The 23,984-nt window shown below is 40.7% G+C and overlaps 1 protein-coding gene across 5 annotated transcripts in view; it reads right to left on the reverse strand.

Moving 5' to 3' along the window:
* The window catches only part of LOC124119029 (bestrophin-4-like), a 46,338-nt gene that overhangs the window by 19,700 nt on the left and 2,654 nt on the right, over nt 1-23,984 (reverse strand). For 4 of the 5 annotated variants that reach the window (XM_048401955.1, XM_048401953.1, XM_048401954.1 and 1 more), the window contains exons 1-3: nt 16,853-17,071; nt 10,240-10,490; nt 909-1,043 (exon numbers count right to left, since the gene is read on the reverse strand). In XM_048401955.1, coding sequence (XP_048257912.1) covers nt 909-1,043; nt 10,240-10,418 — 314 coding nt within the window. In that variant the 5' untranslated portion in view covers nt 10,419-10,490; nt 16,853-17,071. Of the gene's footprint in view, nt 1-908; nt 1,044-10,239; nt 10,491-16,852; nt 17,072-23,984 lie in introns of those variants that run through there. The other variant, XM_048401952.1, reaches the window with a different exon arrangement.

Genomic DNA, 23,984 nt, shown 5'->3' on the forward strand with positions numbered 1-23,984 from the left:
TACAATCTTAAATATCCTTCCAGACACTTCTAATCACGTGAAACTGTTCTGTTATTGCTTGTCCAAATAACGTTTCTCCAGTTCGACATTAACGTTGGTAAGATGCCAACGTTGATGTGTTCCAACCTGTGAGTCGACACAAAAGCCTCAGGAAACAAGGAACAGGTGGAGCCGAAACTGAACCTACTAATCCGGAAATTCTACATGACCGACTCCTGTCATCAAAAGCCAAAGGGCGAATAACTGGTGAGTGGATGAATATTGCTTAACGCCGCACGAGTGAGTGAGTGAGTGTGTGTGGTTTTACGACGCTTTTAGCAATATTCCAGCAATATCACGGCGGGGGACGCTAGAAATGGGCTTCACACATTGTACACGTCGGGAATCGAACCCGGGCCTTCGGCGTGAAGAGCCAATGCTTTAACCACTAGGCTACCCGACCGCCCCTAACGAGAAATTATTGTGTCCCTTGCTCATATCAGTCACTTCGAAGGTTTGTTTGTTTGTTGTTTAACACCGCACTCATTCCAATATATCAGCCCAGTATTCCAGCTATATGACGTCGGTCTGTAAATAATCGAGTCTGGATCAGACAATTCAGTATCCGAGCTTGAAGTTATCGGTTGTTCTGCATCCTAGATCTTTCGGCTTAGAATAGGTCTTCAGTAACCCATGCTTGCCGTAAGAGGCGACTGCACTTGAAGGGGCTACTAACAGGATCGGGTGGTCATGCTTGCTGAATGTTGATGCGTGTCATTGTATTCCAATGGTGTAGATGGATGCTAATGATCTCAATCACTGGATTGTCTGGTGCAGACTCGAGTATAGCTGGAATATTCCTGAGTGTGGCGTTAAACAACAAACAAACAAACAAACTTCCTACAACTAGTCTTCCTCTGTTCACTGACCTGTCTGGCCAGGGGATGTTCATGAACTGCTGCCACCACCTCCTCACGACAAGGGACACGTAGAAGCCGAGCACGAAGGAGACGGGGATGAGGCTGGTGAAGCTGTTACAGTGGATGACGATCTTCTCGAACACTCTGAAGCAGAACTGACATCAGTCAAACACCTGTGACAAACAGTACATGTACATCCGTCAAACATACAGTGACAAATTCTTCATCTGTCAAACACGCTGTCAAACGCCCTATGATAAGCTTTACATCGGTCAAACAACCTGTGACAAACTATGATCTGTCAAACACACCTGTTACAAACTGTAGTCTGTCAATTATCTCTGACAAACTGTAATCTATCAAACATCCTGTCACAAACTCTTCATTTGTCAAACATCCAGAGATAAACTGTAATCTGTCAAACATCCTGTCACAAACTCTTCATCTGTCAAATATCCTGTGATAAACTGTAATCTGTCAAACATCTGTGACGAACTCTATATCTGTCAAACATCTGCGACAAAATTTACATGTGCCAAACGCGCTGTCAAACGCGCTATGATAAGCTTTACATCTGTCAAACAACCCTGTGAAAAACTTTGCATGTGTCAAACGCCCTATGATAAGCTTTACATCACCCTGTAACAAACCGTACATCTGTCAAACGTCTGTGACAAACTGTACATCTGTCAAACATCCTGTCAAGAACTGTAATCTGTCAAACATCCTGTAACAAACTGTACATCTGTCAAACATCCTGTCAAGAACTGTAATCTGTCAAACATCCTGTCACAAACTGTACTTTTGTCAAACATCCTGTCAAAAATTGTACATCTGTCAAACATCCTGTCACAAACTGTAATCTGTGAAACATCCTGTCAAGAACTGTAATCTGTCAAACATCCTGTGACAAACTGTAGTCTGTCAAACATCATGTCACAAACTGTACATCTGTCAAACATCCTGTCAAAAAATGTACATCTGTCAAACATCCTGTCAAGAACTGTAATCTGTCAAACACACTGTCACAAACTGTAATCTGTCAAACATCCTGTCAAAAACTGTACATCTGTCAAACATCCTGTCACAAACTGTAATCTGTCAAACATCCTGTCAAGAACTGTAATCTGTGAAACATCCTGTCACAAACTGTAATCTGTCAATCATCCTGTCACAAACTGTACATCTGTCAAACACCCTGTCACAAACTGTAATCTGTCAAACATCCTGTCACAAACTGTACTTCTGTCAAACACCCTGTCACAAACTGTAATCTGTCACTGCCTTCATTAATTATATATTGTACGGGTCATGCAATTCTATGTGCTATATATTCTGTAAATATTTGTACTCCAAGGCAAAACTGGTCAACTTCCTATTACTAAAACCACAAAACCAACTCTAATTAAAAGTTAACTGGCGTTGAACAGGAACGAAGGGGAACACCAGCATGTGTTCATTTTGTAATTCCTTAAAATAATAATAAGACACATTTTAAAATTCTATCTAGCAATTTTATGTTCTTTTCGCAGGTCATCAGGGGTAGTTTAGGCCCTTTAGAGCGGTGGGGTAGCCAAACCGTTCACTCGTCACGATGAAGGCTTGATTTCGGTGTCTCTTTTGGATTCAGTTTTTGGTGTCACCCGCCGTCATATCACTGGAATATTAGTAAAAGCGGCGTACAATAATATTCACTCACTCACTAAGTTGTCTTAAGAGGCGACTAACGGGATCCGGTGGTCAGGTTTGCTGATTTGGTTGATGCATGTCATCGTATCTCAATTGCGTAGATGAATGTTCAAGGTGTCAATCATTGGATTACTAGAGTATATGGTTCAGTCTCAATTATTTAGGAGATGGAAGATACCTTATACAGGCTCTACACATTGTCCCCAAAGGGGGTTTTGCGACATGTGAAGGCTTTCAGCACTTCTTTTCCTTGGTTGAATACACTAGAACACCGAGATCACGAAATTCGAGCTGTGTGTGGGTAGAGTTTTATGCGTGAGTGAAGGAGTCGGGTGTCACGCCGCTTTGAAAAGATGCTAGAGTTTGTGGTTTGACTTTCATATGTTCAACAATACGCATCCAATCCTCCCCAAACTAGGCTGGCTTGTTTTGACATGGTGTTTGACCCCTAGGAGTGCGGTCAGTCTGTAAAGCCATTTCGTCGTTCAAAATTATTAATAATTTTCAGTTAAAAAATATCAAAATATCTGAGCACAGTTACTTTCGCTTATGAGTATATATGCATGGTACGTGTGAGTACTTGTGATTATACTTAATTTGCAATTACCACTAAATTTCAAATGAAGGATTAGATCGACGGCCAAAAGGAAGTAAGTATGGATAACCTCGTTCACACTGAAAGGGGTCGTGAGCTCCAGGCTGCGCCCGGTGCTTGTACAGTGTAGGGAGTTAGACATCTCATGTCTTATGGGTGTACGGTGAACGGTCGCTGCGACCTATATAGCGAGGTCACCTTGGATATACACACTGTTGTCAAGAATTTAAAAAATACATTGGACATGTTTTCATTCAATGCAATCCGATTATGTGAATATTCAAAGTATTATCTGGTTCACAGTTTATCATTATTATTTAAAGTTAAGGGACATTTTTTATCAGTTTATAACTGTTTATAATGATTGATTAATTGCAATGTCATTGGTTATTTCAAGGGCAAAACCTATCACACTTTTTTTGGCAAATTTACAGTCTCAGCTTGAGAAGACATTGACTGCTGATGAAATCGTTCGGATTGAGGGTCAAGACATTTAAAACACTTCTCAGATTGAAAAAGTGGTTGAAAATATATAGTGGTCAAATCCCTAAAAAAATAACAGATAGGGAAATATATTAAAGTTTATAACTAACGTTTGAGTGTTTTTAATAAAAGCTTTTAACTCCTAATGGCCGATCACAACACCTTAAAATAAAAAGTATCGCCTTGCATTCATAAACGTGGTGTGTAAAGTTGGGAAACACAATTATCATGCATGAAATAAAACATTCCTTGAGAAATTCCCATCACATAAATGACCGAAAAACTAGGTCAGCGTGAAGACGGGCCCCCTTTCTCTGACAACACGGCCATAACTGTCAGTGTGTTGTAGTACAAGGCTCCATAGCGTTGCGCACAACTTCACTCGCGACAGCGCGACACACACTGTGTCATATTTTACAGCCTGCTCGTTCTGATATGGTCACAGACGAATTGGGGTCAGTGGGATGACGAACGCCAAGATGATGGAAGAAGATGGAGAGACAGGTACAACCCCAGACAGGAACAGTGTGTTTTATGTTCATCATCAACCCCTCATCATTATCATTCAGCATGATGTCGGTCATCGGCAATGCAGCCAGCTAGCAATCTTTGTTTGTTGTTTAACGCCGCACTCAGCAATATTCCAGCTGTATGACGGCGGTCTGTAAATAACCCAGTCTGGACCAGGCAATCCATGGCCAGTGATTGACATCATGAGCATCGATCTACGCAATTGGGATACGATGGCATGCATCAACCAAGTCATTCAGCGTGACCACCCGATCCGTTAGTCGCCTCTTAAGACAAGCATAGTCACCTTTTACGGCAAGCATGGGTTGCTGAAGATCTATTCTACCCCGGATCTTCACGGGTCAGCAATCTTTGAATTACACATTGACACTATTGCTTCTTACTTGCATTGCAAGAATACAAACAAGGCCAAATCTCCAACAATTTGAACTTTATCGACATACATTAGTATATCATATTTCCGCTTTCTTAACAGTATTCCAGTCATATCGCGGCGTGTCAGCTTAATGTGGGAGGAAAGCCCGGAGTGATGCAGGTCTTAGACGTTTACCACTTCGGTGAAACCCACGAGCACGGGTATGGTGCTGACAAACCTAGAAACTTAATCGGGGTTAACCGGGATTCGAACCCACAATCATAGGTTTCTGGCGTGCCCAAGGGACGCAACTCTGCACTCTCCCCCCCCCCCCCCCCCTTGCGAAGATAGATTTGACACTGATCTGCATTAGTCTAACTAACAAGCAAAACTGATACCCATCTTCTCCATACTCATACTTACTTTACACATTCTTTTTTCTCCGTGGTCTAGTGGTAGGGCGCCCGCCCGGGGAGGGGAAGGTTTTGGGTTCGACCACCGGCCGCGTCATTTTAAAAGACGTTAAAAGATGGTACTTGTTGTTACCCTGCCTGTTGCTCGGCATTAAGGGCCTAAAACAAGGACTGGTCGGCTCGGAGTCAGTATACTGTGTCTGAGTGGGGTACTCATGTTAAACTGCGGCATGGTGTCTCAGTGAGCTAGCACTGTAAATCGGCATCAGTCCGGACTTGTACAAGCAGACACACACACACACACACACACACACACACATGCACACATGCACACACACATACACACGTGCATGCACGTTGCTATAGAAGAGCAATAATCTTGGACGCTACGTCAAACCCAATTTTACCTCACCTCACCTTTTTATTTTATTGGTACTACATCGAAAATTATTAACTGTAATATAATTTATGTAAGGCTTCACGTTGAAATGTTGATCAGTGAACAGGACAATGTTTTAGAACCACACGTTAGTCGTATCATAAGCTCTGTTATAAAGCTATCAATATGCTGTATCTGCTGGTTTCTCCAAATCCATCGAAACCTACTTTTTACAAGTAAGGATAAGAATTTATGGATGAACAACTTCTTTATTACAATTTAAGAGCGACGTTTCGGTGTAGGTTCTAACACCGTTATCAAGCTAGTGTTTGCATGTGTTTGTGATGGATGGCACGGTCGGGCAGGATACGCTCACCTTTTCGCGAACACCTGGTATCACTATTTGATTGTGACTCATAAACACATGCTCATGATATAGTCGGAATCATACAATGAGCTTATGATTTCTTATGATTATGAAAAGATTGTTGTCGCCAATATTAGGCGCTGTGTGCATCATAGACACAAATGTTGTTTTACCAATACTAAACGCTCTTCTGACTTAAATGTGTGAAATATTTCGTGACATCAAGGTCGTATTCATATTTCTGAAAATATATTCTTTTTGCACTATTATTTATTAAAGGAATTGGTACTTCCTTGTGTGTCTGACCTGTCGCTACCAGGATGTGTACATGTACGTTGTGACCCGTGAAGATCCGGGTAGAATAGGTCTTCAGCAACCCATGCTTGCCGTAAAAGGCGACTATGCTTGTCGTAAGAGGCGACTAAAGGGATCTGGTGGTCAGGCTCGCTGACTTGGTTGATGCATGTCATCGTGTCCTATCGATGCTCATGATGTCAATCACTGGATTGCCTGGTCCAGACTCGATTATTTACAGACCGCAGACACTCAGCAATAGTTCAGCTATATGACGACTGCCTGTAAATATTCGAGCCTCGACCAGACAGTCCAGTGATTGACATCAAGTTGATTTGTTTGTTCATTATTTAACGCGGCACTCAACAATATTCAATCACCAACCAAGTCAGTGAGTCTAACCGCCTGATCCCGTTCGTCTCCTTTTATGAAAAGCATGCGTTCCCGAAGACCTGGGTCAAAACAGGATTTTGTTGTTAGACATACACAGTGCATTAGTGAAACTTGGGTAATGAACCTTCGGATAGTTCAAACTTGATATATCTGAAAATCTGCATTTTATGCATTTTAGCCTAAACTCTTAATCTTACATTGACGTACGTGGAACATTTAAAATTCCACTTAGTCCAAGTGTCGAACACGCGAGATGCTCCTGATTGTAAATGCTAAATTAGAAACTGATTCGGAAATTATTGCCATAGTTACTGCTTGCTCGTGTACATTATTCATCCTCTTGAGAAGGTAACTAACGGCTTTATACTCAACATCTTGGCGAAATATGCTGAAATAATTTCAAGTTATAATTTTCACATATCCAACCACCTTTATTACTCGTTGAAGGAGCGACATTTTCCCACTTGACTTTAACATCGTTCACTTGGACGGAATGGGCCTATGTAACCAGTGCCATCCTCAACAGTCCTGCTTATAAAGACTGTAGGGCGTCTGAAATGTCGGCTATAACATCATAATGTCGGTGGTAGAAAACACATAACTAATTTATTCTAAACTGTCTTGCGGAAATGTATTAATGCTATTCACGACCATTAATAAACCGGGCAGATTCCAGATTTTATCTTAGCTGACCTTGTTTCCGTTTAAAAATTATTAAGTCGCATAGCAACGTTTCTTTCCACTGGGGGGGGGGGGGGGGGGGGTCGAGTAGCCTAGTGGTTAAAGCGTTCGCTCGTCAGGCCGAAGACCCGGGTTCGATTCCCGAATGGGGACATTGTGTGAAGCCCATTTCTGGTGTCCCCCGCCGTGATATTGCTGGAATATTGCTAAAAGCAGCGTAAAACCTCACTCACTCACTCACTCACTATCCGTCCCTTGGACCCCTGGGCCGGCAATGCGGCTTGGTATCTCAGTCGGCTAGCACTTCAAAACTTAAGTCCATAGTAAATATTATACACAGAAAATTTGACAGCAGCATTTCGTTGTCATTTGTCAAAGATATCTTTACCGTCGGCGGTATTAAACAACGCCTTGTCATTTTGAGTTTTTGCCTTTGGATTTTCGATTTTTAAGATCGGCGGACGCGTAAACCTTGCTAAAAATAACCTGAGGCCTAAGAAAACACGGACTTTGGGTATGCATACCAGACACGGGAAATGTCTGTTAACAGAATTAATGTCAGAAATATATCTCTTTTTGACGCTTACGTTTTTCATTATCAAAGCAGTCACTGCATATTTTAATACAAAGCGCGGTTTAATGCAGTGGAGCAATGTCCGTGTCCCGCACCTGACAAGCTTATGTCAAGTTGGATGTGTGTTCACAGGATGGCGTTATACTGTAGTGCACCTGACAAGCTTATGTCAAGTTGGATGTGTGTTCACAGGATGGCGTTATACTGTAGTGCACCTGACAAGCTTCTGTCAAGTTGGATGTGTGTTCACAGGATGGCGTTATACTGTAGTGCACCTGACAAGCTTATGTCAAGGTGGATGTATGTTCACAGGATGGCGTTATACTGTAGTGCACCTGACAAGCTTCTGTCAAGTTGGATGTGTGTTCACAGGATGGCGTTATACTGTAGTGCACCTGACAAGCTTATGTCAAGGTGGATGTGTGTTCACAGGATGGCGTTATACTGTAGTGCACCTGACAAGCTTCGGTCAAGTTGGATGTGTGTTCACAGGATGGCGTTATACTGTAGTGCACCTGACAAGCTTCGGTCAAGTTGGATGTGTGTTCACAGGATGGCGTTATACTGTAGTGCACCTGACAAGCTTCTGTCAAGGTGGATGTGTGTTCACAGGATGGCGTTATACTGTAGTGCACCTGACAAGCTTATGTCAAGGTGGATGTGTGTTCACAGGATGGCGTTATACTGTAGTGCACCTGACAAGCTTATGTCAAGTTGGATGTGTGTTCGCAGGATGGCGTTATACTGCAGTGCACCTGACAAGCTTATGTCAAGTTGGATGTGTGTTCGCAGGATGGCGTTATACTGCAGTGCACCTGACAAGCTTCTGTCAAGTTGGATGTGTGTTCACAGGATGGCGTTATACTGTAGTGCACCTGACAAGCTTATGTCAAGTTGGATGTGTGTTCGCAGGATGGCGTTATACTGTAGTGCACCTGACAAGCTTATTTCAAGTTGGATGTGTGTTCACAGGATGGCGTTATACTGCAGTTGTCGCTGACTGTACTCGCAACACTTGTTCACACTCGCAAATCATTAAAATCAGATCTAGTTCTCGCTACCGCTAAACAAAGATCTGAGGACATCACATTACGGGTCACGTCAGACCGACCTTTCATCCAACCAATCAGAGCGTCGCTTACCAGATCCTGAAAGTGACAGTCGGAATGTGTTTTCTAATCATGCAACCTCGAAATATTTAACACGGGGTATTCCGAACGACAGTTACGAACCAACTCACACAACGCGTTTGAGACAAGTAGGCGGTGCACTGAATTTGGGCATACAGATTTGGCTTGTTACAGGTAGGAGTGAGTGAGTAGGAGTGCACGTGCACGTGCATGTCATGACGATGAATTTGACTGCGCTCCTGTGGATACACGTGTTACTTACAAGACCATAAGATTATAAGTCGATACCATAATTCTCTAAAAGTGGTTTGGTGGAAGTAAATTACAAACAAATAAATTCGTTGTTACCGTTTTGACTGACATCGGGTACCTCAAATCAGAACGTACTATTATGTGCTATTGAACTCGCCACTAGACTCGTTGTTAACCGAGACAGGACACGCACATATCCACCGTACTACTTGTCGCGGACCACCCGCTACCCCTTTCTTCACGCGCCAGGGGGCGGACCTCATGCATAGTCATACGGGGTTAACTGTTAGGTCACAGCTCAACCTATCCTGGCAATATCTCTCCCTTCCTATCACAGACTGTTGATTTTTTTTTAAAATAAATAAATAAACATTTTCGAAAAATAATTAGATAATAATAAACTGTCAGACTCCCAATCAGAGGGACAGACAGAACAACACGAGGAGGAAATACACGAGGAAGGACGGATGAAGTAGGAAAGGCCACGGGAAGGATTTTTGTGCTTTGTTTTTTGTTTAACGCTACTCACAGCAATATTCCAACTTGATGACAGCGGTCTGTAAATAACGGGGTCTGGACCAGACAATCCAGTGATTGACATCATGAGCATCGATCTAAGCAAATGGGATACGATGACATTCATCAACCAAGTCTGCAAACCTAACCACCCGATGGGTACAATGTGTGAAGCCCATTTCTGGCGTCCCCCGCCGTGATATTGCTAGAATAATGCTAAAAACGGAATAAAACCATACTCACTCACTCATTTTCAACAATCTTGCTTGAGGTATTGTAGACCTTGTCTTACCCCCCGTCACACAACTAGGTGAGGTGAAATGGGGTTTAACGTCAGGTCTAAGATTATTGCACTTTTATAGCGACGTGCATGCACGTGTGTGTGTGGCTGCTTGTAGTCGTCCGGAGTGGTGCCGATTTATAGTGCTAGCTCACTGAGATACCATGCCGCAGTTTGACATGAATACCCCACTCAGACACAGTATACTGACTCCGAGCCGACCAATCCTTGTTTTAGCCCCTTAATGCCGAGCGTCAGGCAGGGTAACAACAAGTTCAATCTTTTAACGTCTTTTGGTATGACGCGATCGGGGATCGAACCCCGGACGTTCCGCTCTCCGGGCGGACGCTCTACCACTAGACCACGGAGGCGGTCCGTCAGATAACTAAGGTATGAATAACCCTTTACCTTTTTTGAGGTTCCGTCAGCAGCAGGCGATACAGAAGACTGATTGATGTGTACAGAACTCCGAATATCAACATCTCTTTGAACATCAGCTTGTAGACGCTGCCCTTCCACGCTGCAAGGAGCTTGACAAAACCCCCCAGCGACGTTGTCGCCACCCGGTATTGGTAGATGATCGTCATGGTATCCACTCAAGCAGATCATCACTGACAAGATGGCGGCATTCTAACTGGTAGCTTCAGTTCGTCAGAACTCTATTTCAAGGAAACAAAACAGGATTAGCTTAAAGGGTAATGTTAGAAAAACAGAGCAAAGTTATATTTGTAAATAATGACTGTCACTCCAAGCGGGGACGACGTGGAGTGTCTATAACACGTCTGTTTCCCAGTTACCAAAGCCGCACTTACAAATAATCCATTAGCATATCTGGATGGGTGAGTGAGTGAGTTTGGTTTTACCCCGCTTTATTCGAGAAATATCCCACCAGAAATTGACATCACACATTGTACCCATGTAGGGAATCAAACCGGAGCCTTCAGCGAGACGAGCGAACGCTTTAACCTCTAGACTACAGCACCGGCGGGTGGTGACGGCGGTGACGGCGTCCTGTAAATAATCAAGTCTGTTTCAGATAATCCAGTGATTGACATGATGAACAACGATGCACAAGGTATGGGTACGATGACACGTACGATCAAACCAAGTCACCGAGCACAACCGGAACGAGTCTGAGATGGGGATCAGTAGATTCTGGCGCGACTAAGGGGCGCAACTCTGCACAGTGCACAGCGCTCCAGTCTTCTCGCGTTGCTCACGGCCTTGAGATTGGTTTCGTCAAATTAATTATCCTGATGCAGGTGCAACTGTTGCCACGGAGGCAGGATACAAGATCCACTAATACTTCAATTAAAATTATTTGAAATATATGACTGCTTGTGCATCGAACTGAGCCTATGATTACACTTATTCTGAAATTCAAACTAAACTTCTTTTACTAACGCACAGTCTTAAAAAAGCGTCATTCTAAAATGTAATCAAAAAGCATTGTGACCGTTTGGAAATTTAAATACCACATCATGGTCTCAGCAACACCCATTCACTAAAGCTGCATAAAATTGAAAAGTTAAGTACAAAAAGCCATTATGTTTATTTTTAACAAACAAACACGTGGAACGACCTCAGAACAATATGGCATCGAAAGGTGAAGGTCGTTGCTATGGTAATCACGCATGTCAAGAAGGCCATGTGGGGACAATGAACACTAATTCTTTAAACGTCGGCGGAGCAAACAATTGCCACCTGTACGAGAATGGATGTGTATATATATCTACATGCTGGCCGGGAGAGGTTTTGTATTCACTTTCCGTTAACCCTGAACAAGAGTTCTACAGCCCTGCGTGGCATACAATGACCCGACACGTACATCGCATAGGTTCAAGGTCGATATATGGGGGGCACGGGTGGCCCAGTCGTCTAAGTCGCCGTGAGTCGCTGAGCAGAGTTGCGTCCCTTGGGCACGCCAGAAACCTATGATTGTGGGTTCGAATCCCGGTTCGCCCCGATTATGTTTCTAGGTTTGTCAGCACCATACCCGTGCTCGTGGGTTTCACCGGAGTGGTAAACGTCTGAGACCTGCATCACTTCGGGCTTTCCCCCCATATCAAGCTGACACGCCGTGATATAACTGGAATACTGTTAAAAGCAGCGTTAAACCCAACTCACTCACTCGATATATGACTTAGGAATATGATCAGATCTTTATTTTTTTAAGTATTCAAACATAACACAGTCACAAACATATGTCTTTTTTCACCGTATTGTGTCGTTTCAGAAACAATTAATAGGAACCCCTCATATGTTTTTAAAAGATTTATTCCGAAGTTGCATCAGTACCCGTGAACATCCGGGTTAGAATAGATCTTCAGTAACCCGTGCTTGTCGCTCGAAGCGACTAACGGGATCAGGTGTCAAGCTCGCTGACTTGGTTGGACCATGTGATCGTAAACTGATTGCTTGGATCGGTGCTCATGATATTAATCACTGGGTTGTCTTGTCCAGATTCGATTATTTACAGATTGATATCGCTAGCATCGTTCCACGCATTTGGGATACGATGACATGCATCAATCAAGTCAGCGAGCCTGACCACCCGACTACGACAAGCATGGGTTGATGAAGACCTAGTCTACCTCGGGTCTTCACGGGTGAACAAACAAACAAAGATGTGTTATGTGTTTTTTTGAGTGAGTGAGTGAGTGAGTGAGTGATCGAGTGATCGAGTGATCGAGTGAGTGAGTGAGTGAGTGAGTATGGTTTTACCAATATTCCAGCAATATCACGGCGGGGGGACACCAGAAATGGGCTTCACACATTGTACCCATGTCGGGAATCGAACCCGGGTCTTCAGCGTGACGAGCGAATGCTTTAACCACTTGGCTACCCGACCGCCCCAAGAGTGAGTGAGTGAGTGAGTGATGAGTACGGTTTTACGCCACTTTTAGAAAACTTCCAGCAACCCCACGGCGGGGGACAGTAGGAGTGGGCTGCACACATTGTACCATGTGGGGAATCGAACCCGGGCCTTCACCATATTAAACGAAGGCTTAAACCACTAGTCTGCCTCACTGCCCCCATGGTGTTGGAAGTAGTTTGTTGCAGGAAGGTTTCAAACAGTGGTGTAGGAATGCGTGGTTCCATGTGATACAAGAGAAGGGAAGGCATGTGAGGAAACAAATCATGTGTCTGGCGCATATCAAGCCTTAGTGCGTGCACGTGAAAATCATGCGTTTCATGTCTGGCACGACCCCAACGGGTTCTTCCGCGCAGGTGGTCCGCTCACACATATCAAAATAGTTATTTTGAAAGGTTAGAAATGTGCATATATGTCTATATACATGTGGTTTCTTATGACTCGTTGACCGGCCGGATGAAATATATAATATAATATAATATAATATAATATAATATAATATAATATAATATAATATAATATAATATAATATAATATAATATAATATAATATAATATAATATAATATAATATAATATAATATAATATAATAAATATGATATAATATTTCGACCTGGAATATTTAGAGGGCGTCATGGAAAATGATAATTACAAAATTCTTTGGAATAGGCCCATTTACAGCCTTAGACATATCCAGGCCAACAAACCTGATCTTGTCTTTTTTGATAAATCCAATGAAATCATTTATATTATTGAATTTTCTGTCCCTTTTGACACTAATGTGATTGACAAGATTCAGGAATAACATGGCAAATATGCGGACCTCGCTTTCGAAATGTCACGCATGCATCCCAAGTACCAAGTTGTCCGATTCCCCATTGTTCTCGGTGCCTTAGGTTTGGTACCTCCCAATCTGTTGACTGACAATGGGAGAGTACCCGGGTTTGCTACCAGGAATACAGCCCTTCTGACAGTGTGGGTAATGCAGAAGGCTGCAGTGTTGGGGAGTCTTCACATTCTCCGAAAAGTTCTGGGTGGGTTTGACTAGGCTGCGCTTAATGGGAGAAGTCCCATTCGCTGTCTGGGCTGCGTGTAGAGGGGGCAAGGGCCCTGAGCTGATGATGAGCCTAACCAGCCTGACTGTGCCAGGATCACCCATACCCTCTTTGCTACATTTAAAAAAGATTTAATCTGTACATGATAAAAATAATGACACTAATGAAACCCACCGCCGGACGTTGTTTTTGAATCACACTCGTGGGGTAGTTTTACCCAATTCTCCTCCAGTGAGAACATATCGGGTCCAGGGTAAGGTTGTTGTATCTACAATAGCCGCCAGCTGTCTTCACTGCGAGGGCATTAAACAACTGCACAGATATAGATCCTACTTGAGCATGTTCCTCGGCCCGCGCTTTGCTGGGGAGTGCTCTATTGTAAACAAACGCTGATATTTCCCAACAAATGGCTGCCGAATGTATTTTGGATACACCTTGGTGATAATACAGACAATAAAGCGTTGATCATCTTTTGATGGTGGGAGAGAGTTTACAATTCACGATTTCAGTAAATGAGGGTTAATCTTTAGTCGGGAACCCGTTAATCTAGAATCCGTTAATACCGAACCCGTTAATCTAGAACCCGTTAATCAAGAACTCCGCTTATTTCAAACCTTTTAATCCTGAACTTGTTAATCAAGAGCTCCGCTTATTTCAAACCTTTTAATCCTGAACCTGTTAATCAAGAACTCCGCTGATCCCGAACCCTTTAATCCTGAATCAGTCAATTGGTTGATGTGTGAACCTTTTAATCCTGAACCCATTTATCTAGAATCCGTTAATTGGTTGATGTGTGAAAAATGGGTTTGACTAGTTGACTGTTTGAATGTGTCATGGTTGATTGGTTGATGTGTGAACAATGGTTTTGAATGGTTGACTGTTTGAATGTCATGGTTGATTGGTTGATGTGTGAACCTTTTAATCCTGAACCCATTTATCTAGAATCCGTTAATTGGTTGATGTGTGAAAATGGGTTTGACTGGTTGACAGTTTGAATGTGTCATGGTTGATTGGTTGATGTGTGAACAATGGTTTTGAACGGTTGATTGTTTGAATGTCATGGTTGATTGGTTGATGTGTGAACCTTTTAATCCTGAACCCATTTATCTAGAATCCGTTAATTGGTTGATGTGTGAAAATGGGTTTGACTGGTTGACTGTTTGAATATGTCATGGTTGATTGGCTGATCTGTGAACAATGGTTTTGACTGGTTGACTCTTTGAATATGTCATGGTTGAATGGTTGATATGTGAACAATGGTTTGACTGGTTGACTGTTTGGCTATGTCATGGTTGGTTGATATGTGAACAACGGTTTTGACTGGTTGACTGTTTGGATATGTCATGGTTGATTTGTTGATGTGTGAACAATGATTTTGACTGGTTGACTGTTTGGATATGTCATGGTTGATAGGTTGATGTGTGAACAATGGTTTTAACTGGTTGACTGTTTCGATATGTCATGGTTGATTGGCTGATGTGTGAACAATGGTTTTGACTGGTTGACTGTTTGGATATGTCCTGGTTGATTGGCTGATGTGTGAACAATGGGCTTTCTCTTGGTAGATTGTCATGAGTTTTCAATAAGCTTCAACATTATAGTTTAATGACGATTTATAAACCAGCAATCCGGCAAATTAATCGGCCGTCAAATCTCATGAGCTGGATTAAATTTATAAATAGAAGATTTTCAACACCTGCCTCCACGGAGCGAATGCATGTCACGTGATTTCCGATAATAATTATCAGGCTCGACTTAAATAACGTTCCCCACCCCCTCCCCCCAAAAGCTGATGGACGTTATCAGATGTTCCTGCTTTAAGATGTCGAATCAGGTCTGCACCTGACCGGATCATGATTAAAACGAAATCTGCATTCACCGATGTATAAATAAAAGTGTTCCGTTCGAGTGAGTGTGGGGTTTGAAGTTGAACGGTCAGATTTGCATTTTCGTTGCGACCCGCGACCTCGACCGTTTTTGTTTCTTTATCTGTGTCTCAGCACAGCGTGTACAATACATCAGTACAATACATCAGTACAATACATCAGTGCAATACATCAGTACAATACATCAGTGCAATACATCAGTACAATACATCAGTACAATACATCAGTACAATACCTCCTTCTGTACCAACAGAACTAAAGACTGGTTCCTGAATGAATCCTATAAATTCTAATAGGTATATGCAACCATATTAGGGACTATCTTTTCTTTCGCCACATTTTCACACAGAAACATTTTGGTTTCCACGTGTTCACATTTATTCAAAACGCTTATTGACATTTATTCAAGGTGTATATTTATATTTATTCATGACATATGTTTATATTTATTCCTGACGTATGTTCATATTCATTACGTATGTTCATATTTAATCAAGGCATGACGTATGTTAATATTCATTCATGACGTATATTCATATTCATAACGTGTGTTCATATTTATTCAAGGTATGACTATGTTCACATTTATACATTTATTCACGAGAAACCAAAGATCACAAACGAAAAGATCACAATCTGAGAATCGAACCCACAATGAGCGAATTATGATACGCAAAGGGACGCAACTCTGCACAAAGCATTATACCACTGGCACCTGGTGTCTCTTGGCTTTTTTCAAATATCTCGTTTGAGAATATACAACGAACGTCCACAGCATGGTTAGGTGAGGTGAAATGGGGTTTAACGTCGCGTCCAAGATTATTGCACTTATATAGCGACGTGCATGTACGTGTGTGTGTTTGTGTGGCTGCTTGTACCCGTCCGGACTGATGCCGATTTATAGTGCTAGCTCACTGAGATACCATGCCGCAGTTTAACATAAATACCCCACTCAGACACAGTATACTGACTCCGAGCCGACCAGTCCTTGTTTTAGCCCCTTAATGCCGAGCGCCAGACAGGGTAACAACAAGTACCATCTTTTTACGTCTTTTGGTATGACGCGGTCGGGGATCGAACCCCGGACTTTCCGCTCTCCGGGCGGACGCTCTACCACTAGACCACGGAGGCGGTCCTCCACAGCATGGACGTAGACTAGAAATACAGGGTGATAGCATGCAACCCAAATATTAGAGACATACTTACAAACGTGGACTATCCTCAGACAATGTTAAGAATATTCCGAGCGGCAAAAACACACTCATAGTCCACCATCATAGACACATTTCTGAACATCCAAAATAGCCTAACTACAACACAGAACACAACGCACAAGCCTGCAACACTCCTGTAAGATTCCAATATGCAATCGCCCTGGGCAATGTAAGAGCCAATAGAACGGCACCCATCTACTAAACTCTTATGGCCCAGGTGTACGGAGCGTCTAGTAGGCATCGCTTGCTTTGGCTGCGTATGGAGTACGTAAAGGGCCATATGTTAAGTATACTATTGTTTTCCTCGCAAAACAACTAATTCCGGTTTGTGATTTCAATGTGCGAACCGGTTACGTTTTAAGTAACAGGTTTAAAGCAGGTGGCAGTTAAAGAATTTAGTACCTTGAAAATATTATGTGTGGCGTCAGAAATGACGTGACAACTGCCAGATGAAGCACATCGCCTAACAAACAGGTTATTTGGCTTGCTAAGGTGCGGTCTTTGCTTGCACTCCTGCCTACGCTAGTATAATGTAAAGATAACTCCATTTTAGAACTGTGACAGCCCCTTCTTAAATAAATAACTCGTTGTGTATACAAGTTTCCCTGTGAAATTCACAACTATTGTCGTGAGGCACCACACCTCCGCTGTATTGGTTTCAGACAGTTTTTTAAGTGCAAGTACATTCTATACTGTGGCCGCTTTGCTGTAACTGGAACGATAGGTAATACTTGGTTTGCTGGACCTTTCACAACACCCTTACATACATGAGACACTGAACATGCATTTGCCAACTCCCTTAGGTACCTTAATACTGAGCTTTCTATTTACAACACCCTTACATACATGAGACACTGAACATGCATTTGCCAACTCCCTTAGGTACCTTAATACTGAGATTTCTATTTACAACACCCTTACATACATGAGACACTGAACATGCATTTGCCAACTCCCTTAGGTACCTTAATACTGAGCTTTCTATTTGCAACACCCTTACATACATGAGACACTGAACATGCATTTGCCAACTCCCTTAGGTACCTTAATACTGAGATTTCTATTTACAACACCCTTACATACATGAGACACTGAACATTCATTTGCCAACCCCCTTAGGAACCTTAATACGGAGCTTTCTTTTGACAACAGCCCAAGATTATTTGAATACTGAACTTTCATTTGATAACGCCCATAGATACACGTAATACTGAACTTTCATTTGACAACCCCCATATATACACGTAATGCTGAAGTTTCATTTGATAATGCCCACAGATACATGAAATAATAACCTTTCATTGACAACGCCCATAGAAACATGTAATACTGAACTTTCATTTGATAATGCCCATAGATACATGTAATACTGAACTTTCATTTGATAACGCCCATAGATACATGTAATACTGAACTTTCATTTGATAACGCCCATAGATACATGTAATACTGAACTTTCATTTGATAACGCCCATAGATACATAAAATAATAAACCTTCATTTGATAACGCCCCTAGATACTTGTAATAATAACCTTTCATTGACAACGCCCATAGGTACATGTAAAACTGAACTTTCATTTGACAGCGTCCATATATACACGCAATACTGAACTTTCATTTGATAACCCCCATACATACATGCAATACTGAACTTTCATCTGACAACGCCCATAGATACATGTAATACTGAACTTTCTTCTGACAACGCCCATAGATACATGTAATACTGAACTTTCATTTGACAGCGTCCATATATACACGCAATACTGAACTTTCATTAGATAACCCCCATACATACATGTAATACTGAACTTTCATCTGACAACGCCCATAGATACATGTAATACTGAACTTTCTTCTGACAACGCCCATAGATACATGTAATACTGAAGTTTCATTTGAAAACGCCCATATATACACGTTATACTGAAGTTTCATTTGATAACGCCCCTAGATACATGCAATACCGAACTTTCATTTCACAACGCCCCTTGATACATGAAATACTGAACTTTTATTTGATAACGCCCCTAGATACATGTAATACTGAACTTTCATTTGCCAACGCCCCTAGATACATGAAATACTGAACTTTCATTTGATAACTCCCATAGATACATGAAATACTGAACTTTCATTTGACAACGCCCATAGATACATGAAATACCGAACTTCATTTCACAACGCCCCTAGATACATGAAAAGCTGAACTTTCATTTGAGAAGGCCCATAGATACATGTAATACTGAACTTTCATTTGATAACGCCCATAGATACATGTAATACTGAACTTTCATTTGATAACGCCCATAGATACATGAAATAATAATCTTTCATTTGATAACGCCCCTAGATACATGTAATACTGAACATTCATTTGACAAGGCCCATAGATACATGAAATACTGAACTTTCATCTGACAACGCCCCTAGATACAAGAAATACTGAACTTTCATTTGGCAACGCCCTTAGTTACATGTAATACTGAACTTGCATTTGACAACGCCCCTAGATACATGGAATACTGAACTTTCATTTGACAACGCCCCTAGATATATGAAATACTGAACTTTCATTTGACAACGCCCACAGATACATGAAAAACTGAATTTTCATTTGACAACGCCCCTAGAAACATGAAATAATAAACCTTCATTTGATAACGCCAATAGATACATGTAATAATAACCTTTCATTGACAACGCCAATAGATACATGTAATACTGAACTTTCATTTGATAACCCCCATATATACATGTAATACTGAACTTTCATCTGACAACGCCCCTAGATACATGTAATACTGAACTTTGATCTGACAACGCCCATATATACACGCAATACTGAACTTTCATCTGACAACGCCCATAGATACATGTAATACTGAACTTTCATTTGACAGCGCCGATATATACACGCAATACTGAACTTTCATTTGATAACCCCCATAGATACATGTAATACTGAACTTTCATCTGACAACGCCCATAGATATATAGAATACTGAACTTTCATTTGAAGACGCCCATATATACACGTAATACTGAAGTTTCATTTGATAACGCCCATAGATACATGAAATAATAACCTTTCATAGACAACGCCCCTAGATACATGTAATACTGAACTTTCTTCTGACAACGCCCATAGATACATGTAATACTGAAGTTTCATCTGACAACGCCCATATATACACGTAATACTGAAGTTTCATTTGACAGCGTCCATATATACACGCAATACTGAACTTTCATTAGATAACCCCCATACATACATGTAATACTGAACTTTCATCTGACAACGCCCATAGATACATGTTATACTGAACTTTCTTCTGACAACGCCCCTAGATACATGTAATACTGAAGTTTCATTTGAAAACGCCCATATATACACGTTATACTGAAGTTTCATTTGATAACGCCCCTAGATACATGCAATACCGAACTTTCATTTCACAACGCCCCTTGATACATGAAATACTGAACTTTTATTTGATAACGCCCATAGATACATTTAATACTGAACTTTCATTTGCCAACGCCCCTAGATACATGAAATACTGAACTTTCATTTGATAACTCCCATAGATACATGAAATAATGAACTTTCATTTGACAACGCCCATAGATACATGAAATACCGAACTTCATTTCACAACGCCCCTAGATACATGAAAAGCTGAACTTTCATTTGACAAGGCCCATAGATACATGTAATACTGAACTTTCATTTGATAACGCCCATAGATACATGTAATACTGAACTTTCATTTGATAACGCCCATAGATACATGAAATAATAATCTTTCATTTGACAACGTTCCTAGATACATGTAATACTGAACATTCATTTGACAAGGCCCATAGATACATGAAATACTGAACTTTCATCTGACAACGCCCCTAGATACAAGAAATACTGAACTTTCATTTGGCAACGCCCTTAGTTACATGTAATACTGAACTTTCATTTGACAACGCCCCTAGATATATGAAATACTGAACTTTCATTTGACAACGCCCATAGATACATGAAATACTGAATTTTCATTTGACAACGCCCCTAGAAACATGAAATAATAAACCTTCATTTGATAACGCCAATAGATACATGTAATAATAACCTTTCATTGACAACGCCAATAGATACATGTAATACTGAACTTTCATTTGATAACCCCCATTTATACATGTAATACTGAACTTTCATCTGACAACGCCCCTAGATACATGTAATACTGAACTTTGATCTGACAACGCCCATATATACACGCAATACTGAACTTTCATCTGACAACGCCCATAGATACATGTAATACTGAACTTTCATTTGCCAACGCCCCTAGATACATGAAATACTGAACTTTCATTTGATAACTCCCATAGATACATGTAATACTGAACTTTCATTTGACAACGCCCATAGATACATGAAATACCGAACTTCATTTCACAACGCCCCTAGATACATGAAAAGCTGAACTTTCATTTGACAAGGCCCATAGATACATGTAATACTGAACTTTCATTTGATAACGCCCATAGATACATGTAATACTGAACTTTCATTTGATAACGCCCATAGATACATGAAATAATAATCTTTCATTTGACAACGTTCCTAGATACATGTAATACTGAACATTCATTTGACAAGGCCCATAGATACATGAAATACTGAACTTTCATCTGACAACGCCCCTAGATACAAGAAATACTGAACTTTCATTTGGCAACGCCCTTAGTTACATGTAATACTGAACTTTCATTTGACAACGCCCCTAGATATATGAAATACTGAACTTTCATTTGACAACGCCCATAGATACATGAAATACTGAATTTTCATTTGACAACGCCCCTAGAAACATGAAATAATAAACCTTCATTTGATAACGCCAATAGATACATGTAATAATAACCTTTCATTGACAACGCCAATAGATACATGTAATACTGAACTTTCATTTGATAACCCCCATTTATACATGTAATACTGAACTTTCATCTGACAACGCCCCTAGATACATGTAATACTGAACTTTGATCTGACAACGCCCATATATACACGCAATACTGAACTTTCATCTGACAACGCCCATAGATACATGTAATACTGAACTTTCATTTGACAGCGCCGATATATACACGCAATACTGAACTTTCATTTGATAACCCCCATAGATACATGAAATACTGAATTTTCATTTGACAACGCCCCTAGAAACATGAAATAATAAACCTTCATTTGATAACGCCAATAGATACATGTAATAATAACCTTTCATTGACAACGCCAATAGATACATGTAATACTGAACTTTCATTTGATAACGCCCATTTATACATGTAATACTGAACTTTCATCTGACAACGCCCCTAGATACATGTAATACTGAACTTTGATCTGACAACGCCCATATATACACGCAATACTGAACTTTCATCTGACAACGCCCATAGATACATGTAATACTGAACTTTCATTTGACAGCGCCGATATATACACGCAATACTGAACTTTCATTTGATAACCCCCATAGATACATGTAATACTGAACTTTCATCTGACAACGCCCATAGATATATAGAATACTGAACTTTCATTTGAAGACGCCCATATATACACGTAATACTGAAGTTTCATTTGATAACCCCCATAGATACATGAAATACTGAATTTTCATTTGACAACGCCCCTAGAAACATGAAATAATAAACCTTCATTTGATAACGCCAATAGATACATGTAATAATAACCTTTCATTGACAACGCCAATAGATACATGTAATACTGAACTTTCATTTGATAACGCCCATTTATACATGTAATACTGAACTTTCATCTGACAACGCCCCTAGATACATGTAATACTGAACTTTGATCTGACAACGCCCATATATACACGCAATACTGAACTTTCATCTGACAACGCCCATAGATACATGTAATACTGAACTTTCATTTGACAGCGCCGATATATACACGCAATACTGAACTTTCATTTGATAACCCCCATAGATACATGTAATACTGAACTTTCATCTGACAACGCCCATAGATATATAGAATACTGAACTTTCATTTGAAGACGCCCATATATACACGTAATACTGAAGTTTCATTTGATAACGCCCATAGATACATGAAATAATAACCTTTCATAGACAACGCCCCTAGATACATGTAATACTAAAACTTTTATCTGACAACTCCCATAGATATATGAAATACTGAACTTTCATTTGACAAGGCCCCTAGATATATGAAATACTGAACTTTCATTTGACAACGCCCCTAGATACATGAAATACGGAAATCCATTTTCACAACGGCATCCGCCATTGCACTTAATCCGGCACAGCATGAACCAGAAAGCCACCAGTCTGCACCAGATGTCAGACCTGACTGACAAGACCTTAGTCATCAAACATTTCATCATCCTCATTTTTTCTCCTCTTTTGGACAACAGCATCAGAACATTTGTCCACGACACTGACGACAGGTTTATGACTGTACCGACATACCATAGAAACTCAAGGAAACTCAGCATCATATATTAATGTTTTCAAACTCGATTCTGTCAAGCGTATATTGGTCGCTAACAAACAATCACATACTGTCTGGCTATCCCATGATTGTTACGTACGTGTTTTGAACCGTGTTAGAATTGGTCTTCAGCTACCCATGCTTAGAGGCGACAAACGAAATCAGTTGGTCAGGCTCGATGACTTGGTGGAAAAATATTCCAAAGGAAAATAGAACTTGTAAATTATGTAATTCCCCATCTATTGCTGATGAAATTTCACTACTTTTTCACATGTAAATATTTTAAAAGAGAGAGGCGAACATTTCTCTCACCATATTATACTGACTGGCCAAATATTATAAAATTTGTAAACCTCTTATCAACAACAAACACACAGGATCTAAAAAAATTATCGAGATTTATTGTAAAAATGTCCATTAGTATTAACAATGCTAGGTAATCACATGTTGTTATTAATTGCCATCTTGCCTGCTTTTTGTACATATGCATAATTATTTATTGTAATATGCTCTTGTACCACCTTTTGTGGTTTCTGAGAATAAACTGATTCTGATTCTGATTCTGGTTG

Source organism: Haliotis rufescens, unplaced genomic scaffold, assembly GCF_023055435.1.
Source record: "Haliotis rufescens isolate VD_foot unplaced genomic scaffold, xgHalRufe1.0.p SCAF_24, whole genome shotgun sequence".
NCBI lineage: Eukaryota > Metazoa > Mollusca > Gastropoda > Lepetellida > Haliotidae > Haliotis > Haliotis rufescens.